General features: G+C 36.5%; 5 protein-coding genes across 8 annotated transcripts; all 5 read left to right on the forward strand.

Annotated features, from left to right (window-relative positions):
* Window positions 1-22: 22 nt before the first annotated feature.
* Window positions 23-1,450, forward strand: LOC125204259 (S-adenosylmethionine decarboxylase proenzyme-like). Its single transcript, XM_048102860.1, has one exon. It carries the CDS (start codon window positions 163-165, stop codon window positions 1,243-1,245), a length of 1,083 nt encoding a protein of 360 aa, XP_047958817.1. The 5' UTR covers window positions 23-162; the 3' UTR covers window positions 1,246-1,450.
* Window positions 1,451-3,016: 1,566 nt separating this feature from the next.
* LOC125207897 (pentatricopeptide repeat-containing protein At5g38730-like) lies at window positions 3,017-6,451 on the forward strand. Of its 3 annotated transcripts, XM_048107407.1 has the most exons (4): window positions 5,114-5,324; window positions 5,943-6,000; window positions 6,089-6,157; window positions 6,250-6,451. In XM_048107407.1, exons 1-4 carry the CDS (start codon window positions 5,254-5,256, stop codon window positions 6,322-6,324), a joined length of 273 nt encoding a protein of 90 aa, XP_047963364.1. In that variant the 5' UTR covers window positions 5,114-5,253; the 3' UTR covers window positions 6,325-6,451. The 3 variants fall into 3 exon arrangements, with proteins under 3 accessions (XP_047963363.1, XP_047963362.1, XP_047963364.1); XM_048107406.1 differs by lacking the exon at window positions 6,250-6,451 and having other exon boundaries at window positions 3,017-5,324; window positions 5,961-6,000; window positions 6,089-6,152; XM_048107405.1 differs by lacking the exons at window positions 6,089-6,157; window positions 6,250-6,451 and having other exon boundaries at window positions 3,017-5,324; window positions 5,943-6,001.
* Window positions 6,452-7,604: 1,153 nt separating this feature from the next.
* Window positions 7,605-9,881, forward strand: LOC125207598 (pentatricopeptide repeat-containing protein At5g15980, mitochondrial-like). The gene has a single exon (XM_048107004.1). It carries the CDS (start codon window positions 7,710-7,712, stop codon window positions 9,648-9,650), a length of 1,941 nt encoding a protein of 646 aa, XP_047962961.1. The 5' UTR covers window positions 7,605-7,709; the 3' UTR covers window positions 9,651-9,881.
* A 5,491-nt stretch (window positions 9,882-15,372) lies between these two features.
* On the forward strand, window positions 15,373-18,681 carry LOC125207301 (protein NSP-INTERACTING KINASE 1-like). 2 transcript variants are annotated; one of them, XM_048106579.1, is made up of 11 exons: window positions 15,373-15,687; window positions 15,791-15,923; window positions 16,029-16,100; window positions 16,208-16,351; window positions 16,442-16,513; window positions 16,599-16,658; window positions 16,750-16,850; window positions 16,930-17,079; window positions 17,167-17,508; window positions 17,578-17,957; window positions 18,064-18,681. In XM_048106579.1, the coding sequence occupies exons 1-11, from the start codon at window positions 15,582-15,584 to the stop codon at window positions 18,382-18,384; spliced, it is 1,881 nt and encodes a 626-aa protein (XP_047962536.1). In that variant the 5' UTR covers window positions 15,373-15,581; the 3' UTR covers window positions 18,385-18,681. The 2 variants fall into 2 exon arrangements, with proteins under 2 accessions (XP_047962536.1, XP_047962537.1); XM_048106580.1 differs by having other exon boundaries at window positions 15,375-15,687; window positions 16,933-17,079.
* Window positions 18,682-18,973: 292 nt separating this feature from the next.
* LOC125204036 (mediator of RNA polymerase II transcription subunit 18) lies at window positions 18,974-21,414 on the forward strand. Its single transcript, XM_048102577.1, has 6 exons — window positions 18,974-19,142; window positions 19,442-19,506; window positions 19,832-19,931; window positions 20,118-20,175; window positions 20,259-20,615; window positions 21,120-21,414. The coding sequence occupies exons 2-6, from the start codon at window positions 19,471-19,473 to the stop codon at window positions 21,220-21,222; spliced, it is 654 nt and encodes a 217-aa protein (XP_047958534.1). The 5' UTR covers window positions 18,974-19,142; window positions 19,442-19,470; the 3' UTR covers window positions 21,223-21,414.
* Window positions 21,415-22,939: the final 1,525 nt, after the last annotated feature.

Below are 22,939 nucleotides of genomic sequence, written 5' to 3' on the forward strand. Positions count from 1 at the left end.
GCAGTGCGCTCGCAAGCCATCCTGAGATTCACCAAGCTTTACGATAACCAACCTGCGTTGCTAGCAGGACTATAGCTTAGATTTTGTCTTTCCAATTCTTTCTCTCTTTCCTCATCCTTGTTATTCTCTCTGCAAAGAATCCCGCCAGTTGATTAAGCCAAAATGGACATGCCAGTCTCTGCAATTGGGTTTGAGGGTTATGAGAAGAGGCTTGAGATCTCTTTCGTTGAGCCCGGAGTATTTGCTGACCCCGATGGCTATGGCCTCCGCGCGCTTACCAAAGCACAGTTGGATGAAATCTTAGATCCAGCACAATGCACCATTGTTGCATCTCTGAAGAATGATGATGTCGACTCCTATGTCCTGTCTGAGTCGAGCCTCTTTGTCTACTCATACAAGATAATTCTGAAAACTTGTGGCACTACAAAATTGCTGCTGTCTATCCCACCGATTCTGAGGTTGGCTGATGGACTTGGACTGACTGTGAGCTCTGTTAGATACTCCCGTGGAAGCTTCATATTCCCGGGTGCTCAGCCATTCCCCCACCGGAGCTTCAACGAAGAAGTTGCTGTTCTTGACGACCATTTCTCCAAACTTGGACTGATGAGCGAAGCCTATGTGATGGGAGATGCTGATGAGCACGAGAAGTGGCATGTCTACTCTGCCTACTTGGAGCCGTCGAGTGATGTGGAACCTGTTTACACCCTTGAGATGTGCATGACCAATCTGGACCAGAAGAAGGCCTCTGTGTTCTTCAAGAACCAATCCAGCTCCGCTACTATCATGACCGATGCGTCTGGCATCAGGAACATCCTCCCTGAATCAGAGATCTGTGACTTTGATTTTGACCCGTGTGGGTACTCCATGAACTCGATCGAGGGAGGCGCGGTGTCTACTATCCATGTCACCCCAGAAGATGGCTTCAGCTATGCAAGTTTCGAAACAGGCGGGTATGATTTTGAGAAGGTGGACTTGACTCAGCTCGTGGAGAGGGTGTTGGCGTGCTTCAACCCGGCCAAATTCTCTGTGGCTGTGCGAGCTTCTATCGCTGGGAAGGAGCTCGATTCCGCGTTTAAACTGGATATTGCAAAGTATGGGTGTGCAGGGAGGAGATGCGAGGTGCTCGGAGATGGTGGATCTGTTATCTACTGCAACTTCACGAGCGCTACCGGGTGTGGATCTCCGAGGTCGACTCTGCACCTATGCTGGAGTGAGAGCGAGGATGAGGAAATCGAAAAGAAATAATTTTTCTTTTGAGTCTCCGTTTCTATGATACTACTATTCTACTCTACTAGTGTTCTTGCTCAGTTTGTGAGATATGTTGAACTTGTTTTGAAAACATTTGATTTAGTCGTTTGTGTTTTTGTTTTTTACTTTTCCAGTGCTGTAATAACAGGGGCATTTTACTGTACCCTCTCTTTGATATATATAGGTACTGTTATTTCCCTTATATATTGTTCTTCCTAGTGTTCTTCATCTGCTTAAATTTGAACATGTATCATCTGCTGATGCTAGATTATAACCTCAGTTGTGAGTTTAATCATACTCTTGTTCAAATTTGGTCTACCACATTCATCTTGGCATAGATGGGTCAGAATGTTTAGACAGAGAGAGCATATTGTTTATGCATGTGAAGGAAGTATTGGAACATTTAAAGAGGTTCGTTGAATGAGGGAAAGATGGAGATGGGTCACAACAATTTGAGTAGGGAGAGCAATATACTTTATGGACGTGGAGGAGGAATTGGACATTTCTAGAGGTTAGGTATGAAGAGCGTCTATCCAAAGTAAGATGCATTCAATTTGCGGTGCATGCATTAAGTTAGTTTTGTTGAAAAAAGTAGAATGAGAGAATGTGAACCCATTATAAACAACTTTATGTAAAATTATGGCATGCAGTTTTCGTTTATTGATATAATATTATTATCTGAGAAGTGATGGTTCTATTTTTAAAAACAATTACTCCGTACTATTATTAATATTAAAATATTTAATTGTAAATGTAATGTCTCCACAACTCTTATGACACACAAGATAACTATTTTCATAGTCCTGGTCACAATCTATATTTTTCGCATTAGATTCAACACTTGCAATATTTATTATTTGTTGGTTCACAATTGAATTCAGATTTGAAATAATACTATTAGTTGGAGCACTTGCAGTTGAATATAATAATAACAGTAAAATTCTTAGATAATATTTCCTATGTTCCATTAAATTGAAATATTTGGTTTTCAACACATGATTTTTTTTAGTGTTGTTTTGTGAGTTAATGAAGAAAAACTAAAATAAGAGAGATAAAAAGTACAAAAAGTGAGTTATTTTATTTTTAATGAGACGTAGGAAGATGAAATATACATTCACATCCTAATAAATTTAGTTACTAATAGTCTTATACTCGCACCGATACAAATAATTTTGCACAAATTCTAGTTCTACAAAAGTGGTCCTAAGACCATCTCCAATCGTACGCCAAAACTCATTTTTGGTGTAGATAATTTCTCCAACCATACACCAAACTCAAACTCATTTTTGAGTTTTTTAATGAAATAACACCAAATATGGTGTTTACTCCAAAATTTTGTTAGAGAAATACTCAAAAATGGTGTAAACTTAAAGATGGTGTAAATGGTTGGAGTAAAATTACTTTTTGGTGTGACATATACTCAAAAATGGGTTTGGTTTTGGCGTAAATGGTTGTAGATGGCCTAAACCAAGTACTCCCAATTAAAGTAAGAGGTGTTGGGGCAAAAATATTTATAAAAAACATGACACGTATTATTGCACTATTGATTCAAATAAGATTATAAAAAACATGACACGTATTTAGTTTATAAATCGTCTACACTTGCATGATTTATAAGTATGAAGTTTTTGATTGCATTGCCAGTGAAGTACATTTTCTAAAAGCCCAATATCATACTAAATCCGGCCCACTCATTAATTGAAAACATGAGTAGACTTAAGCTTAAATAAAACAACAAATGATGAAAATTTCTCGTTGGCCTTCTCACTCGGTTTAATTCTCTCACTCTCAATTTCTGTCGCTGCAATTCCTTCTTCTCAAAGTTTGTGGCGAAACTCACCGATCATCAGCCATCCCAAGCCCCCGTTTCCTCCCTTATTCTTAGCAGACTGAACATCAACAATATTGGCGATGTCTCCGTTGTTCACTCGCGCCAGCACCATTGCTCCTCGCCACTGCCTCTGTGGATTTGTGCTCGCCTCCCTCTTCCTGCCTCAGCTCAACAACATCAAGAAGCCCTAATCGTATTTGCTCACCAGCTCAACTTCTTCTTCACCGATGTTGAATCTTCTTCACACAAGTATTTCATCAAACACATTGAAGACGCGTTTCGTGTTCCAGCTCGCACCAATTTTGTATCGCTGGTAAGTCAAATTATCCACCAATTATGCGAATTTTGTGAAGTATACCAATACAGAAGATCCATTGGCTCCTTAGAAAATCTTGATTTTCGATGGAATGCTTACATTTTGCAAGGAGTGAGAGCCTACTAGTTAAAACCGTATGTGCAGTCGTAGTTAAGGGCTATTGGGATAAACTCTTGAAGCCAAACATTGGTTCAAGCGTGACATCATCTGTTATAAACCAAGTATTATCTGAATTTTCTGCAAATGGCTTCTTAGTTTCATGGTCATTCTTCAAATGGGTGGAAACAATCCCAGGGTACAAGCATTCGTTGCAATCTTCTTGGACCATGATTTGTACTCTCACGAAACAAAACCATTTTAGGGCTGCTCAAAATTTGGTCGAAAAGATCGCAAGAAGAGATTTTTTATCGTCTCCGACTGTTTTAAATGCTCTTGTGAATAGTTGCAGCGATCCCGATGTAAATGCTCATGTTTTGAGCTGGTTGGTGATATTTTATGCTGATTCGAAGATGAGCTCAGAGGCGGTTCAAGTTTTTGAGCATATGAGGGTATGCAGATATAAGCCACATCTGCATGCTTGTACTGTGCTTTTGAATTCGTTGGTGAAAGAGGGGCTGACTAATTTGGTGTGGAAAGTGTATAACAAGATGGTTAAAGTTGGGGTTCATCCGAATTTACTTGTTTATAATGTGTTGATCCATGCTTGTTGTAAGTCGAGGGATGCAGAGAAGGCGGAGGAGTTGTTGATTCAAATGGAGTCGAACAGTGTAGTGCCTGATATTTTCACGTATAATACGTTGATTTCGTTGTACTGCAAAAAGGGTATGCATTATGAGGCGTTATGCCTTCAAGATAGGATGGAAAGAGGAGGAGTGTGTCCGGATATTGTAACTTACAATTCACTTATTTATAGTTATTGCAGAGAAGGCCGAATGAGGGAGGCTTTGAGGCTGTTTAAGGAGATTAAAGGTGCTGCGCCTAACCATGTCACGTATACTACCTTGATTGATGGTTATTGCAGAGATGGTGATATTGGCAAAGCATTGCAGTTGCGTGGTGAAATGGAGGCCAAGGGGTTGTATCCTGGCGTAGTTACCTATAATGCACTTCTGCGGAAGTTATGTGAAGAGGGCCGGATGGGGGATGCAAATAAGATATTGAATGAGATGGGTGAGAGAAAAATCGAACCTGATGTTGTGACTTGTAACACGTTGATTAATGCTTATTGCAAGATAGGTGATATGAGATCTGCTTTGAAGTTTAGAAATAGGATGTTGGAGGCGGGGCTGAGGCCTGATCAGTTTACGTACAAGGCATTGATTCATGGGTACTGTAAATCGAAGGAGATAAACAGCGCTAAAGAGATGTTATTTGATATGATTAGGGCTGGATTATCCCCAAGTTATTGCACATACACATGGCTTGTGGATTTCTACTGCAACAGAAATGATGATGAGGCTATTCTGGCGTTGCTTGATGAGCTAGTGCAGGGGGGTATTTGTGTCGACATCAGTGTGTATCGAGCAATGATACGAAGATTGTGTAAGAAAGAAAGAATTGGTTGTGCACAAAGAGTATTTGGAGCTATGCAAACGAGGGGGTTATTAGGAGATACTGTGATCTACTCGAGTCTGGCTTATGCCCACTTCAGAGGTGGAGATACCATTTCTGCTTCTGCATTGCTAGACGAAATGTATAAGAGGAGACTGATGGTGACACTCAAAATATTCAGAAGTATTAGTGATTCATACGCAGATGATGGGACCAAGTTAGACGTGTTTTGGAGCACTCTTACTGACAGAGGTTTGGTTTCGAAGTCCATATACCAAAAGTTTCAGCAAGACAAGTTATAATTTGGATGAAATGTCTGTTTATATCAACAACTAGTCTCGAGCACCTTAGTCAACGCCATTGGTTCTACGCAATCAGGTATGCTCAGAAGAAATTTTAGCTGATTGAATCATTAGCATGGCAATTAAAAAATATTGCATGAGAAAATTGGTGTCTACATTCTATCATACAAAATGTTTGGTATGATATTTGACTTGAATGTATGATAATAGTGTTGAGTTATGGACATAATCTATTTGGTTGAAAATGCATTTCCTATTATATTTGTTTGAAAAGTTTTATTTCTTGCAAATTGATAGTAATTATGTAGAACATAATGGTGTGTCAAGAAATTTGTGGTTTTGCAGAAATGTTGTTTGTTTGCTGCTAGAGTTGTTGGCCTGTTGCCCTTAGCTTCATTTATAGGTGGTATTAAGATAGAACTTTGTTGGAATAGATGCCCAATTTTTGAATCCAAGTTATAAAAAAGTAAAATAAACAGAGCATGATTCTCAAAATAGAGGATGTTGAGACAACATAATGGAAGATAGAAACTCATCCTATCTTTGAGGATCAGCATACATCATTCCTCCTCCCCTCTGAATAGTCAATCGAACAGCCCCTCAGATGCTATAAATTGCCAATCTTAACATATCTCCCAATACAAGTTTTCACACACACAGTCTTCTCTCTCAATTGTGTTTAATAACCAATCAGAATGGATAACTCCTACAGCGCAAGCTACCACACTGAAGTGGCAAAGGGCCAAGCGCAGGTACACTAATGACGCACGCGTTGCGTTAGAAACTAAATCACTGCCTAATAAACTCTAGAGTTATGGTTGAATGATTGTTGAAATGCAGGAAAAGGGCAGCCAGCTGATGGACAAGGCTAGCAATGCAGCACAGTCTGCCAAGGAATCAGCTCAAAATGTAATCAAATCACATCTCTTACTTTGTTCATTAATTAATTATAACAAATTATAAATGTTGATTATCTTTTGTTTTTTCCATGATATGTATAGGCTGGACAGCAGATGCAGGCTAAGGCACAAGGTGCTGTTGATGCTGTCAAGGATGCTGTCAACTCTAACAAATGAGAACCAAACCTTCCATCTATATTTTTTTACCTTTGTTTGACGTTGGGTTCATGACTTCATTGTTTTAGTTACATTTTTATATGTATATTTCCTTTTTCCTTTTGATATAATAAAATATTTTTTTTTTTAATCTGTGTATTGTTCCACCCACTGCATACTTTTCTTGTGCAAATACAATACAGTTTTCGAAATATTATTATTAAGGACTATCTGGTTTGAGTGATTATCAACTTAATCAAATGTTTAGTGTATATGAGAGAAAAAATTATCCAACTTAATATTATTTGTGAAGGAGTATAACATTTCTTCTATGAATATTATTTGTATTCGAAATCGGTAACAGTTGTATGTACCTTTATTTTCATATGCGGCACTAATTTAATCAAGTACTTACATGTCAGAAAATAATTAACAATTACTATACTTGATTAATTAATTATATGAAGAATTGAATGATACAACGTAGATAATTAGATCAAATTTGCAATGGTTAATCTAAAATATATGATCATACGAGATCATCGCCAAATAACTCCCCATCAAATTGTAGTAACTTTTTTTTTTGATTACAAGGTACTACTACCTTATAAAGAATTTAACACATCATCAGAATTAAGCAATGAGTATGTTTGGTTGGCAAGTAAAATGATTCCTGAAAAAAAGAAAGATATTGTATGAACTCAAGTTGACATAATTGGAGTGCAAAATGAATCTAATCTGCCTAAATTTCAAATTTTAAAATCAATACACTTGTTAATAGTAATATTGAGAGATTGAAATTCAAATTAAATCACGAACTTAACTGAACCTAATCGATTTTGAAAATATTTGCCACAAGTTAAATCACGAACTTAATTGGAGTAGAGGAGTATTTAATAATAACCACTTTAAATATATAAATATAGGTTTGTGTTAAAATGACAACAACTATTAAAGTTGACACAGTGATACCAAATATCCAATAATATTATAAACGCTACAATAATCTATAGATTTATAGATTGTTGGGTAGCGTGTTGAATATTGCTGGCCGAGAAAAAATTGTTGTATACAGTATTGTATATTGTTGGCCGAGATTTTTATACTTGAATATTTTTTTATTGCCACATGGCAGCTTATTATTCATCCACATATACAAATGATTGGCTAGAAACGGTGATATGTTTATTTTAAAAGGTGTTGTCATTTTAACTCATTCCTATAAAGATAATAAAGATATATTTCTTCTCAGAAAAAATATTTTTAAAAATATTAGAAAATCAGAAATTCCATCACTCTTTCTTCTCCCCTAAAACCCTAATCTGAACATAATCAAAAGCTCCCAACACTCACGCAATCTTTCTCTTCCATTGAAGAAGACAACAGCTCGAGATCAATCCGATACAATGAGGAACCAATGCCTCCGCCTTCTTCTCCTCCGCTGCCACACTCCATCCGCGTCTCACATTTCTCAGGTACACCATTTCCGCTCCTTCACTTCCTCACTCCTCCACGCTCCTGCACCTCAGCCGATCCCGATTCCCTTCTCACTAACTCGCCATTTCACCTCATCCACGGACCCTGCCGTCGAGCTTCCCAAACCAAGGCTCGATCAAGCTGCTCTAATCGAAATTTTCTCTAAACCTGAAATTTCTAGTGACGCGATTAAGTCCGATTTAGATGCTAAGAATATTACTGTGTCGCATGATTTGATTTTAGAAGTGTTAAAAACTCCCAATATTGACCCTGATGTTGCTAAGCGGATTTTTAATTGGGTTTCGGATAGTCAGAGAGAGATTTTGAGCTGTAATTCGTATAATATGATGATTGGGATCTTAGGGGGTAATGGATTTGTGAAGGAAACTTGGGAATTGATTAATGTTATGAAAAGGAAGGGGTACGGTGTGAAGAGGGGCGCATTTGATAGAATTTCTGAGAGGTTTTTGAAAGATGGGGCTATTGATGAGGTTGAGAAGTTGAAGGCTGTGTATGCTACGCGTTCCGGTGGCCGCAAGAGCAAGGATGTGGCCGGAGTAAGTGACTGTGTTAGGGTTGGCGAGATCATTAGGGAACAAGTTTGGGGAGATGATGTTGAGAAAGAGTTGAAAGAATTGGATGTGGAGTTCTCGAGTGATCTGGTCAAGGGGGTGCTGGGGATGCTTGGAGGCGATCCAAATAAGGCTTTGATTTTCTTTAGGTGGATTGAGGATAGCGGTGTGTTTAAGCATGATGAGCATTCGTATAATGCGCTAGCTAGAGTGTTGGGTGAAGAAGACCACAGTCAGAAATTTTGGAGGTTCGTTGATGAAATGAGAAGTGAAGGGCATGAGATGGCGAGGGAGACCTATGTTAGTGTCTGTAAGCAGTTTCTTAAGAAGAAAATGATAGAGGATGCTGTGAATTTGTTCGAATTTGCATCGAATGGTGTGAATAAGCCGTCTGTTGAGGACTGCACTTTGCTTTTGAAGAAAATAGTTGCTAGCGAAGAACTAGATATGGACTCGTTTCTGAAAGTTGTTGAGGTCTTCAAGGCTAATGGAAATGCGATTACTGATAGTATCGTCGAGGCACTTGTCAAATCTTTGATTAGTGTGGGGAGGATGAATGAGTGCAATAGCATATTGGCAGAGTTGATGAAGGCTGGCTATGTCCCGTCTGGTGATGTGCAACGTAAGATTGCGTTTAAGCTCAGTAAGTATGCAGACACAGGAAAGGCGCTGGAGTTTGTGGATAAGATGATGGCTTCCTTTGATTATTCACCTTGGATATCCTTAGTTAAAGGATTCTGCGAGGAGCACAATCTGGATGGAGCATCAATTAGCGTTGAAAAGATGGTGAAGAAACTAGGTGCCTCCTCTTGTGGCGGTCGCCCTATAGACTTGTTGGTCGGCGCATACTGTCAGCAAAACAGGCCATTGGGGGCATACAAGTTTGTTAAGAAGATGGTCAATGAGAAATTCTTAAGGCCCAGGCACACGTTGTACAAAACACTAACAAGGAGGCTATTAGCCAGAAAACATTTCGAAGAAGCTCTAGATGTTATGTGCATGATGAAGAACCAAGGCTACCCTGCCGATGTGGATTCCTTCATCCCGTACCTTGCCAAGAAAGGAACTACTGAAGAAGCTGTTATATTTACACAGGGCATGACATCGAAGAGATCTCCAGCGATTCCTTTTTTCCTTCGGTTGTTTGAGGCGTATCTTTCAGCTGGAAGACAGTCTGAGGCACACGACTTCCTTGCAACTTGCCCAGGATATGTTAAAGATCACGCTGATGTTTTGGATTTGGTCTCTTCTAAAATGTCGGGTGCAGCCGGGAAGAAGGCTGCGGATGTTGCGGTGTAGTGTTTAGATGTGATAGTTTTGTTTTTGGTACACTGTTAGTAGGGAAGGGGAGTGGGAGGTCTTCATGCTTTTGAAATGTTTGCCAATTTATTCAATATTGGAGGATTTGCTGAATCTTGATATGAACTGATCAATAATGTAATAGACTGGATTTTCCCCCCTTGGAATTTTGGTTTTTCACCCTGCCTTGTTTCATAAATGGGTGTATTGAGTTTTGGAATTTCGGATTTAGTTTTGAGTGCTTCTGAAAATATAGTAAAGATAGATGGGCCGGGCCCAAATGAAAAGCCCAGGTTTTATGCAGCCAGTCCAATAAGCTTTATAAAACTTGCCAGAAATTATTAATAGATAAATTACTCCATATGTATGAGATTCTCAAGACGTAGTAAGATATTTTCCAGTTCCATATATAGTCCAGCTTGATAGAAGCACTTTGTCTTTGTCCAATCTCACTTAAATTGACACTATACTATTTCAAACTCTATTAGCCACACATAAAACACACACACACACACACACACACATACCACACCAACAATTGGGATATTCGGCTAATTAATTGTTTATTTGGATGGCCTCTTTGTCTCCTCCCAAGTTACAATTGAACATAGAGATATGAAATTCAGAGTTCTTGTTAAATTCTCTTATATCCAAAAATTAGATAGTTCAATATACTTTATGGTTTGGTTTCTAGACTGATCAGTTGCAAAAAAACAGCCCACAAGCAGATTATTCAGACATTCATCAAACATTTATTATTCACAATTATGAAAAGCTTTTAAAATTCATTATATACATTGCTGTCCTCTGTTGTCTCTATAGTTTCAAAATCATATGAAAAATTAGAAGAAACTTGTGTAAAAATTGAGGCTTAAGTAGGGACAAGGTCCAAAGTTTGGAATTGAAATTTCGAAGCATCTCACAAACATTGTGCTATATATTTGAAAATGAAAAAATGGAAGAAAATGACATTTCATTGTTGTTGTTTTAAGGCAGTGTCACAACTGGCCTTATTGTCGGCATGGAGCAAGATGGGATATGCAACCACCATCACCATACACAAACAATTGTAAAAATGTGACACTTCCTTGAGCAAAACGCGATGATGGTGACACCACATTTTATTTATATTATATGCATTTAACCCCATATTTTCTATTGCAGAGAAGAAGCTAGCAGCTCTGTATGTGGAATTGGAGGTTTGTGTTTGACACATTCTGTTATGTTTGTTACTGATCAGTACATGAAAATGAGGTAGCATGACAAAATGCAATCAAGCTGTGATGATTAGTAGCTATTAAACCGGGAGTACTACTTCATCTCTCACTCACCAAGGACCACAATTTCACATTAATAGTACTACTAGCTCTTATATGCTCGAAAATTTATCGTAATATGTGATCTAAAATTTTCGATTGTTTGGTAGCTATGTTAGAGAGTAAATTCAAAGTTTTTATATGGTTTTAATTGTGTGCTTTGGTACGCATGTTAGTCTTAGTAAATGATATGTGTTATTTTTTGGCCCGTTTCATCCTAGCAATTTAATTCACAATTTTGATGGGTTACACCAGCAGCATTGGAAACTGTACTTAGACATTGGGATGAAAACACAACATTGCCCTCTATCCTTTTCACTATATTGTTGAAGTTATTTTAGTTCACATAAAAAACAATAATTTGCCCCAAGTATATAAATTAAAAACAAGGAATATTTTTAATTTAATAACAAAAACAACAACTAGATACATAACTATCATAAACTATAATATTTCCTACCTATAGCCGAAACATGCTATATTCACTAATTTAAGGGGGGACTATTGAGAATATATAAGCATCACCTCACCTCATCTTAAAAATTAATAATGTTAATTCCATTTCTAATTATGCTGAGTGTTTAATTAGTGTGTATGTTAATCATCAATTATCATTGGATTCGTGCTTAGCTCTTTCCTCTAGACGACATGCCATAATTAATTCAACGGTTCAATACTAGTAATAGTTTTCTCGAAAACTAAATCAATTTGATTAGGTTTAAGGTTACATTGGGAGACTTGATGATTGGACTCCATCATATTATGTCAAATGTTCACATCAATATTTTATCTCTTTGAGCTGTAAATTAGAGTAATTATTAGTAGTATAAGTGCTATTTTTAAGCTCTGTGACTGAGAGATTTAAGGCCGAGACAAAACAAACAACATAATTATCTATATCCACATTTGGTGAACTATCACTTCAAACACAACCACTTAATACTTTTCTTATGAATACTAATACTACTAATTAAAAATTATTAGTAATTATATACTCCACTAGTACTATGTGTCTTGTAAATAGACCACTACTACTATATTTGAAATTTTGTCATTTAACCCTTAAAATTAATTATTGATTTTCCTAGGTAGATTGTGAGTAATTACTACTCATATTTGTATCATCCATAAGGGATAACGTAGGACCATTTCTTTTGTTTGTGTCTATCACGTTGCTTTGACTTGTTATTTTCGTTATTGCAATGCTTCAAAATTTTGTGGGATATAATTTTTTTAAATTACCAATAATATTCCAGCTTTTGAGCACTTCCATCTTATTGATATATACACTTGATTTGGCTACAAAAGGAATAAAATAGAGTAAAAAGTAAAAATTATAAATAACAAAAAAATCCAAACTATTTGAAATTTGTAAACGAGAAAGAAGTGTGAATATAGTGGAAAGAGATTAGAAATTTTTGAGCATATTGTTTGGATTGATCAGTTTGGAGGCAAACGGTCCCAAAGCATCATTCCCTCTCAAAATATATAGTATAAATATTGTGTTTTGGTATCCAAAGAAGAAAGAGACAATTTTACCCAGCTGTGTTTCACACATCACCTCTAATCCGAATGGATATTTTTGTCATTTACACATTTAAAGCTTTCTCTCTTTCTCCCTTGTTTGGTCAATTTTTTGATTTTTTCTCTTACATTATGATCGGACATATATGACCCATATGTTTGTCTTAGGATTTTCCTATTTTTTTTAAAAAAAATCATAACTTTTAATAATTGTACTTAAACCTTTTATGGACCAGAATATTTTCCTTTTAGGACATTATCTTTGCTTCCACTAATATATGAAAGAATAAAATTCAATTTCTATGGTGCCTTATGTCGATTAGGATATGGTTTGGGCTCCTTTCATTTGTTATTAAACGAATAATACTATTGTGTTTGTCTTATTTCTAGTAATAATCAATCTTTTGCAAATCAAGAAAAGGCCCACAACTTGAAAGATATTTTTTGGGTCATTTTTATTGCATTTTCACATTTTTATGCTCTTAACTTTTTTTTCATCTCTTGAGAGAAATAGTCAAGTGGTCAACATTTTTGTGTGTAAAGAAGACTTATTTGTATAAGTTCCAATTTTGAGAGTTGGATGATTTCCACCCCTATAATTTGATTTGATAATTTGTGCTTTTGCACTACAACTAGCACAAAGTATAAAAAATTAAGAAGTATAAATCCTATCCTATTATAATAATAAGAAAAAAAAATCAAATCCTAATAACGAAATGCTGACAATTAAAAGCATGAACATTAACTAACTAACCTACTCAAACACATGCATGAAAATAGCTATGGCCAAATGTAATAATTAGAAAATAATGCCAAGTTAGGATTTAATTTCGTTAGGGTTATTATTATGTCAATAGTTAGCACATTAAACTACAAACACACTTCACACAGGTTAAAATTTATGTTAAAGTAAGCTATACCCCAATTCAAGGATCGTGTTTGTCGCCAAAAGCTTAAAACAGAATCGTGCATTCTTTAAATGGGATCGTTTGCTTTTCTATTTTCTCTCTTCTTCGTGAAAAAAATAAAAAAAGAAAAAGTAATAAGGAAAAAGAAAAAGAGGACACTACTTTACTTGATTTCTTTATTTCTCTTTTGAGAGTAAATTAATATTACTTTGGTCTATATACGGCTAGACTTGTTAATTCCCAAGTCTTTAATAATTAATATCATCAGAATCAGTAATCGTTTATTTTGTATGCGTGCCCTGAATAAAACTTCATTCGTGCACAATAGCATGCAAATCACACAAGACAATCACACAATATTCATTTTACCACTAGATCGTTACCGAACAAACATTAAAATTCACAATTTAAAATAAAAATATGTGAAGTAATTATAATAAAATGGTAAATATAGATGAATTTAGTGGGAGTGGACATAGGTGCTCGATGAATCTTGTACAATGCAGAAATGAAAATAAAGATTCTGTCTTGTTGTTTCTCTTCATCATCAGTTGGGGTGACCCATGTGCAGATATAATGGAAGTGATGAGTAATCTTTTTTTAAGAGAAAAGAAAAAGGCAGAAATAAAGATGACTATAAAATAAAGAGAAGAAGAAACATGTTTGTCTCCTATAATCATAGAACTAATGTCACGCTCTCCAAATGGGCTGAATCTAATCCAAAATTCTCATCATTTTTCTAAAAAGATACACTCAGGCGTGGAGCTCCACTGCTTTATTTTTCGAACCACCACTCTCTCTTTTTACTGATATACCTATAACTCGAGTCATCCCACAAATGATCCTTATTTGAGTTTGATATCGAGGGGTGTGCAATCTAGCCGAACCGAACCAAAATTTATCGTGCTCGGTGTGCATATCATGAAATAGAGCCAAATCTTGAGTTTTATTTACAAAATACTTTGAGACTCTCGATCTTATTTAAACTTAAATAGAGTGAAAAGAGATTTGTAATTTTAGATTTATGTTTACAATTTATGAACATTTTCTTTGTTGTTCTCTTGCTGCGTTATCTTCTCAACTTTATTGTGTGAATTGGGTGATTTTCTTTACGCGTTAATTTAGGGGTGTTCGTTCAGTCCTTATTTCAGTTTGATATCTTGTTTTATGTTGCCTGATTATACACTTTTTACAAACTCTTGCACGTCTTTTTTGGGCTTGAGTTTTTCTTGTTACGAAGAAAACATTTTAGTTACTACCTCGGAAAAATAAGTTATTTCATTCCCAATATATGGCATATATTCAGCACCCAAAACTAAATTCAGTTAGAAACCTAATAAAGTAATTTCCAATAATAATCTATGGTTAATTTACTAACTTATGTTGCATTTGTTTTTCTCACCACGAAAATAATGATGAAGAAATGCATCAAGTACAGAAGCCAAAGAAAAAGTGTTGGTCTTTTTTTAGTCTTTGCAAAAACAATAGTATTGGATAATGGTAATGGGAAGGTGACCAAAACCACTATCAATCTCTAAGCTACTTTTATTGAGATTCTCACATTCCTCATTAAATTTCTATTAAATTTTGGGATTTTATTGAATGGCCAAACTCAGGGAATGTTGGATTCCCCCTCTGTCCTTCGCCATAACTGTTCAAAAAATTTGTAATTCCCAAAGTGAAAAAAATAAAATACCATTACATAAAGTTTAGAGAGATAATGACAAGATTATCTTGTACTTACCCCCAAATCTACTATTTTCCATGAAATAATATGTCTACCTAGTGAATCAATGGCCCATGTAGATACTTGGATTTATTTTGTCTGGGCATTATTTATTAATTTATTTATTATTTTTTGTCTTGATTAACCCACTGAAAATTTGAAATCTTGACAAAGATTTTGTTAAACACATAAAGTTTAGATGATGTTATTGTAATATTCATCCCATCTTTTTTTGAAGTAAATTATTATTTTCCTTGAGAAGCACCTGACCCGTGACAGCATGCTAGTTTCCTTTATACAACACAAAAGACTGAGCAACTTTCTTTCTTGGACTGCCAGAAAATGAATCTCCTTCCAAGAAATCATATTATCACAACCTCAGCCATTGCTGAACCTCATCTCCTTCCCCATTTGCAGTAAACAGGTTTTATAGCATTCCCTTTTTGTCTATTTTCCAATGGAAACGCCAAGAAAGAGTGAGGTAGCGGTTTGGGCCGTCGTGTTCCTTTGCTTTTGGAGCTCTGCAAACGGTTTGCTTTCCGCAAAAGGTGTAAACTTTGAAGGTGAGAAGATGTCCCAGAGATTAAAAATGGTGTCTTGATGCTTGCTTTAAGAGTGTTGTGCCTTCAACTAGTGTGTTTAATTTGATTTCTGTGGTTTGTGTAGTGCAAGCTTTGATGGGGATTAAAGCTGCTTTGAGGGATCCTCATGGGGTTCTTGATAATTGGGATGGTGATGCTGTTGATCCATGTAGCTGGACTATGGTCACTTGTTCCTCTCAGAATCTTGTGATTGGCTTGTAAGAATTTCTGATGTAGATTTCTCAAAAAATTGGAGGGTTTTAGAAAAAATTGTTTCTTTCTTTTTTGGGTTAATTTGGTTAATAGGTTGTTGTTTGGTGCAGAGGGAGTCCTAGTCAGAATTTATCTGGCACTCTGTCTCCAAGCATTGGGAACTTGACTAATCTTCAGATAATGTGAGTGCATAATGAATGTTTAAGATTGATATTGATATTGATGTTTGACACATTTTCTTGATTATAGTTGCTTGCAAGGAATTTGATTTTTGCTGGATGTGTTGTAGATTGTTGCAGAACAATAACATAACGGGACCGATTCCATCCGAGCTTGGGAGGCTGTTGAGGCTTCAAACGCTTGATCTTTCGAATAATCTGTTTAGGGGCAGTATTCCTCCTTCTTTAGGCCTCTTGAAAACTCTTCAGTACATGTGAGGATCGAGCTTAGAATTCTTAGGAAAAAACATAGGGTGATAAAATGTTTTGAGGTCTAATGGTGTGTGTGTTGCTATCTGTATCAGGAGGCTCAACAACAACAGTCTCTTTGGAGAGATTCCAATGTCACTAACCAATTTGACTCAGCTTTCATTAGTGTAAATAAATCTCTTTTCCTTCTTCCATTTGCTGCTCCATTTCTGTGGAGAATGTGTTTTTGATGTTGTTGTGTCTTGATTTCAGGGACTTGTCTTACAACAACTTGAGTGGCCCCGTGCCTTGTTTCCCTTCAAAGACGTTCAAGTAAGATACATGCTGTTTCGATCTTGTGTGTCTGCTTTTCATTGTGAGAAGTTGAACTTAGAGTGTATGCATTGTCTTGTTGTGATGGCAGTGTCATTGGGAACCCCTTGATATGTAACAGAGGCTTCGAACCTCAGTGCGCTGGCGGTGTAGCATTGATGCCGATGTCCATGACCTTAAACACTACACAAAGTATGATGCAAAATTCCTATGTTGTTCAAATATTGCATATGTGCAGATATGTCTGTTTATCCTTACATTGTTGTCTTAGCAGCTCTTACCTCTGCCAAATCGAAATATCGCAAGCTTTCCCTTGCGATTGGGACGAGCGTGGCAGCCATCTGTCTGCTTGCTGCTGGATTCGGGCTGTTTTTCTGGAGAAGACAGAGGCGTAAGCAGCAAAGGTTCTTCGATGTTAATGGTATGAACCCGAGTTCTCATCCTCAACAGCAGGCTAGCCTGGTTGAGACCTTGAATTGATCTATACATATCGTGTCAATTATCTCAGATCGTGAGCACGAGGAAGTCTCACTCGGTAACCTGAGGAGGTTCCACTTCAGACAGCTGCAGCTCGCAACAAACAACTTCAGTAGCAAGAACATCCTAGGAAAAGGCGGCTTTGGCAACGTCTACAAGGGCTATCTCCAAGATGGCACGGCTGTGGCTGTGAAGCGCCTCAAAGACGGAAGCACAGCAGGCGGGGAGAGACAGTTCCAAACAGAAGTCGAGATGATCAGCCTAGCTGTCCATCGCAATCTCCTCCGATTGTATGGCTTTTGCATGACAGAAACCGAAAAACTCCTGGTCTACCCCTACATGTCAAATGGCAGCGTTGCTTCTCGCCTCAAAGGTAAAAAAAAATCATGTTTGATTGATTGATCGATCATGTATGCTAATGGGCACTTGATGAACTGAGCAGCCAAGCCGGTCCTAGACTGGAGCACGAGGAAGCGGATTGCCCTAGGAGCTGCAAGGGGGCTGCTGTACCTCCACGAGCAATGTGACCCGAAGATAATCCACAGAGATGTCAAGGCAGCAAACATACTCCTCGACGACTACTGTGAGGCAGTGGTGGGCGATTTCGGGCTGGCAAAGCTTTTAGACCATCAGGACTCTCACGTCACGACTGCTGTCCGTGGCACAGTCGGCCACATAGCCCCCGAGTACCTCTCCACGGGCCAGTCCTCTGAGAAGACCGACGTATTTGGATTCGGAATCCTTCTACTTGAACTCATCACTGGACAAAGAGCACTACAGTTTGGCAAATCAGCTAATCAGAAGGGAGCTGTTCTTGATTGGGTAAACCATAGTTATATACTGAAAAAAAGAAAAAAACACACACACTATACTACATCTCAAATCTTGTTAAGAAAGTCTTAAACATTGTAACCTTGAATGATCACAGGTCAAGAATCTTCACCAAGACAAGAAGCTCGAAGATCTAGTCGACAAAGATCTAAAGAACAACTACGATAGAATCGAGCTAGAGGAGATAGTGAAAGTGGCATTGCTGTGCACTCAATATCTTCCCGGGCTGAGGCCTAAGATGTCGGAGGTTGTTCGTATGCTTGAAGGCGATGGACTAGCGGAGAGATGGGAGTCATCTCAGAGAGTAGAGTCACACAAGTTCAAGACACAGGAGCTGTCGTCGTCAGAGAGATATTCGGACCTGACCGATGATTCGTCGTTGCTTGCACAGGCTATAGAGCTCTCTGGTCCAAGATGAGAAACAACTGCTTGTGGTTTTGATCATCACACTTCTCAAAGGGGAAGTTCACAGAGAGATTTAAAAAAAGGCTATTAGTATTAAATATGAAAGCCAAGTTTTCTTTATGTTTGAAAATAGCATAGCAAAAATGTAAGATGCAAAAATGCTTTGATGTTTCCTCATTACTGTATAGGGTAGCTTTTGTTTTTCTCTTATGCATCAGAGTGATTTTGTAAGTTGGAGTGTTGATTCTTTTTCTCCTTTCTTTTCTTTTTCTTATATTTGTGGAAGTAATATAAACCATATGTTTTAGTAGTTTCTATGTCATATTATGTGCACTTCAAAAGAAAACAATAAATTAAATGAATATTCATATTGTCCCTAAAAGTATGAACTCTGATAAAATTTTGATATTTTTCATGAACTTTAAAATTGGTCACAAGCTATCGATAAAGAATGTAGATTAATTGAAATGTGTTGTTTATAAAATTCACAGCATACCATAATAATGTTAAACTAAACTTCTAAAAAATCTTGTGATAACAATTTAAAAAGAAAATCAAATAGAAAACCCAAGAAAATACGTAACTGTTATTGTTAAGTCTTTTTATTTAGACTCTCAATAATCAGAATTCCCAAATTGAAGAAACCCTTTCTCTATCCCCGCCACCGATCCTCCACCGGCGCCGCCCACCATTCTCATTTCTTCTCCTCGGCTGTCGTCTGCTGATCAGTATCTCCACTGCTCGTCTCGCCGCGCTTCAGCTACATTGCAGGTATATTCCATGACACTAAGAATGTAGATTTATTGGATTTTATCGTATCGTGGAAATTCAGAGTTATGTTTTGTAAGAGATGAGCTCGAGCTCAGTCCGTCTTAGCATAAAGAGCTTTTTCTCGAGCTCGGGTATTAACAATTAACATACTAATTTTTCACGGATTATTTCATTTTGTTTGACTAAAACCCTAAATTAAAGGTTCAACCCTGACATTCCCTATGCTTCATAGTTAATTTGGACTTTAGGATATTAACTCACTTGACTGAATCTACTGAGTTTATGTATGTGTACATCAGATCAATTTAGAGAGAATTTGGGGATCAAGATGGAATGCGTGGTGCAGGGAATTATAGAGACTAAGGTAAGTTAAAGCACAATCTTTTTCTGTGATTGTAGTAGAATATTTGAATAATATGTTTATTTCACTGCTTGAACTTGAACTAATTTGCCATTATTTTCCGAATTCTGTTGTTTTCCTGCATTTTGTGATTATGATGATGAACTTGAACTTTGGGAATGTGGATGAATTGTGGACTCTTATAGGACTGCTTTTCCAGTTTTGCTATTTTCACCTTTTAAAAGCTTTGGGTTTTTTTGCCTTAATTTTAATTTGTCTTCATCTCCTGGAATATAGTTTTCATCTTTTACTTTTTTGACACATTAGTTAATATCACACTATTTCTCAGCATGTTGAAGCCCTGGAAATTCTTCTTCAAGGACTTTGTGGTGTTCACCGAGAGAGTTTAGAGGTTCATGAATTGTGCTTGAAAAGTGTGCCGAACCTAGGTACTCCTATAAATTTTTCTGTTTATTTTTACTTACAGCTAACCATGATTTATACTACTATACTAGTTTATACTTGCACTTAGTGTGTCTCATAACTTCTTAGCAAGTTGAATGTCTCTTGTGGATAGCTTAAATAATAAGTATTTCTGTTATTCTCAAGTGATATCTGTTCTTTCTTTCCATTAGGATTGGTATCATCTGAAGTCCGACTTCTGTGTGACCTTGCGAAGCCTGAACCCACATGGTATGAATCAAGGGTCTTCCACCAAATGCGTTTAAGTTATCAGCTGTGAGAAATTTGTAATGAATATATCATTTAATGTGCAGGACTGTCCGACACATTGGTGGTGCTATGAGGGGTGCTGGTGCTGAGCAAATTTCAGTGCTTGTAAGGACTATGGCAGAAAGTAAAGTAAGCAAAAATGCTCTCCGCTTATTTTATGCCCTTGGATACAAATTAGACCATGAGCTGCTGAGAGTAGGATTTTCCTTCCAATTCCAAAGAGGTACTCAGATAACAGTGGCAGTGTCCTGCGTAAATAAGATGCCGAAACTTCATGCAACTGACGATGCTGTGCCTGTTACACCTGGTATCCAGCTGGTTGAAGTAACAGCCCCTGCATCATCAGAGAACTATACTGAGGTTGTTGCGGCCGTATCATCTTTTTGTGAATACCTAGCACCGTAAGTTCATAAACTTTATCTCTTATTCTTCTGCTAAAGATGTTCAAGAGTGAACTTTGCAGTCCTAAGCTATTCGGTGCTTCTTGGGTGTGTCGCAAATCAAACAAGTTTAATTATGGTACATGTAGCAATTCTAGAGCTGATCATTACACCTTATGAAAAGGTGGGTCAGCTATTGTATAAGTATTGGGAACTGGTTATAGTTAATTGAACCCAAAGGCACGGACTGATTTAAACCACCAACGTTCTAGTAAAATAAGTACTAATATTCTTCCTTTATCCCCACATGCCATTTTTTCCCAGGTTCAAAAATAGTACTAGAATGTTAAGCTTTTTTGACAGTTTGAGGCATTTCCATGTTTTCTGTTATGGTTCTATTAGTTGGAAGTGCAAAGGCATTCTTGAGTTTTACTTAATTCAGAGCTTTTGGTAAGTTCAACTGCTTTGTGGTCCAAGGTTTTACTGGAATATGACCTTACAATATGTACAATGTTCCATTTTCAGACTGCTCCATCTATCAAAACCTGGCGTATCAACTGGAGTTGTTCCCACAGCTGCTGCAGCGGCTGCGTCTCTCATGTCAGATGGCGGAGGCACAACGCTGTAATGGAGATTAGGTACTTAAAATTATGAACTGCAAATATGTTTGAAATCATTTGTAAATTGCAACCATTCCATGCTAATTGTCAGAGTTGTCTTAGTTGATCTAATGTGTGTAGGGAAATGGTTGAATTCCCTTTTCTTTGCCCCTGTTGTTTATTCAAGAAATTATACATTTATAGAGGCGCCCTATCTAACACGTTGATGATTCTAATTTTAAAAAATATAGGATATATTTTTATTTCATGAATCAAGTGTGATGGTGATGGATTCAAGAACATTTGAAAATATTTGTTTACACTAAAATGGGAAATAAATGTATACTCTACGCTAAACCTCCTATTTATCAGTCGGAGGTTGGAGGGTACGTGTCTTTTCAATCAACTTATGCTTCTTCATCGTCTTCATGACTTCATGACACGTTTCGCTTGCTCCTATGTCAACTCCATAAACAACAAGACTCAGCAAAAGGGTACTTGCTCTTGTGTCAAATCTGAAAACAACAAGACATCGAAGGGTATAGACGCTGTTCAGCGTAAGTATAGGAATTAGGAAGTCTAGTAATTCATCACATTTAAGTTAAATTGGTTGGTAAATTACTATTTTAGTGAAATTGACGTTTTTATTAATTTAATTTTATTTTTGTATTGGCCAACGTGAGGGAGCTTATAAAGCAGATGACCATGGTATTAAAAGAATTTCTTTCTGGTTTTATTTTGGCGTTAGTTTGAGTAGTTTGTTATATTGGTTGGTTTCGAAATATTTATAAAATTAAGTCCTCAAGAGTTAAGAAAGATTGAGTTGTTTATCATTAATAACGACATAGGGATTTATGTTGTTATTCCGAAGACTCTAGATTCAACAAAAAAAAATTATTTGTTTTCTTTTATTTATATGAAGAGATTTCATATTTCCACGATATGCATTTAATAAACGATTAAACCACCTCAATTGTGGCAATATTGTTCTCCATTTATTTTTTGTTGAATAAAAACAATAAATTAATTTCCCACTTACATATGTTTGCGTCTGTTTACTTGGCGTCTCAAAACTGGAAAAAGAATCTGTTATATGTCCATTTTATATTAGAAAAATGAATTAATATTGTAGAAGAAGGAGTACTAATTAAGATAATAACAAAATGTGGTTTTGAGTCCAAATCAATCAACAAGAATTTGACAATCCAGCATGATATCTATTTTGTCTACTACAGTTCTACTAGTGTACACATTGTTAATTTTTAAGTTGTTCTTTTGTTAAAGACAACAAAGGTCAATAAAATTGACTTGTGGAAGAATAAATTTGACAGGAAAATGTTAGTTTTGAGTCAAAATCAACGAGAATGGGGTAAACCTAATTATTAAGAATTGATTTATCATATGACGTAACATTATAAATTGAATTCATTTTTTTGTGATAATTTCCCCTAATTAAATACTATACATGAATGGTTTTTCTAATTGATGATGTATTTTGATACAAACCATCAAATAATATATTAGTACTATATTTTGATTGAGTCGTAAAGGAATCACTCAAATTGGTTATTAATATCGACACGAAATGGAATGTCTAGTGGAATTACATCGAAGGCATACAATACAATAATTAAATAGTGCGCATGATTTATGCGTCACGTCATTTCCAAATAATTTGTGTTACAAATAAGTCAAAAGTAATAATTCTTGTAAATGAAATATTATTACTACTGCGTTTTCTATGGG

The sequence above is a fragment of the Salvia hispanica genome, chromosome 2 (genome assembly GCF_023119035.1).
Source record: "Salvia hispanica cultivar TCC Black 2014 chromosome 2, UniMelb_Shisp_WGS_1.0, whole genome shotgun sequence".
NCBI classification, from domain to species: Eukaryota; Viridiplantae; Streptophyta; class Magnoliopsida; order Lamiales; family Lamiaceae; genus Salvia; species Salvia hispanica.

What these genes read in the sequence shown, in the direction of transcription:
- LOC125204259 (XM_048102860.1), top strand. Translation starts at nt 163, where the DNA reads ATGGACATGCCAGTCTCTGCAATTGGGTTTGAGGGTTATGAGAAGAGG.
- LOC125207897 (XM_048107406.1), top strand. Translation starts at nt 3,482, where the DNA reads ATGGAATGCTTACATTTTGCAAGGAGTGAGAGCCTACTAGTTAAAACC.
- LOC125207598 (XM_048107004.1), top strand. Translation starts at nt 7,710, where the DNA reads ATGAGGAACCAATGCCTCCGCCTTCTTCTCCTCCGCTGCCACACTCCA.
- LOC125207301 (XM_048106579.1), top strand. Translation starts at nt 15,582, where the DNA reads ATGGAAACGCCAAGAAAGAGTGAGGTAGCGGTTTGGGCCGTCGTGTTC. An exon ending in TTGACTCAGCTTTCATTAGT is followed by an intron (nt 16,514 to 16,598) that starts GTAAATAAATCT and finishes TCTTGATTTCAG; the next exon opens with GGACTTGTCTTACAACAACT. An exon ending in GACCTTAAACACTACACAAA is followed by an intron (nt 16,851 to 16,929) that starts GTATGATGCAAA and finishes TTGTTGTCTTAG; the next exon opens with CAGCTCTTACCTCTGCCAAA.
- LOC125204036 (XM_048102577.1), top strand. Translation starts at nt 19,471, where the DNA reads ATGGAATGCGTGGTGCAGGGAATTATAGAGACTAAG. An exon ending in AGGGAATTATAGAGACTAAG is followed by an intron (nt 19,507 to 19,831) that starts GTAAGTTAAAGC and finishes ACTATTTCTCAG; the next exon opens with CATGTTGAAGCCCTGGAAAT. An exon ending in GCGAAGCCTGAACCCACATG is followed by an intron (nt 20,176 to 20,258) that starts GTATGAATCAAG and finishes TTTAATGTGCAG; the next exon opens with GACTGTCCGACACATTGGTG.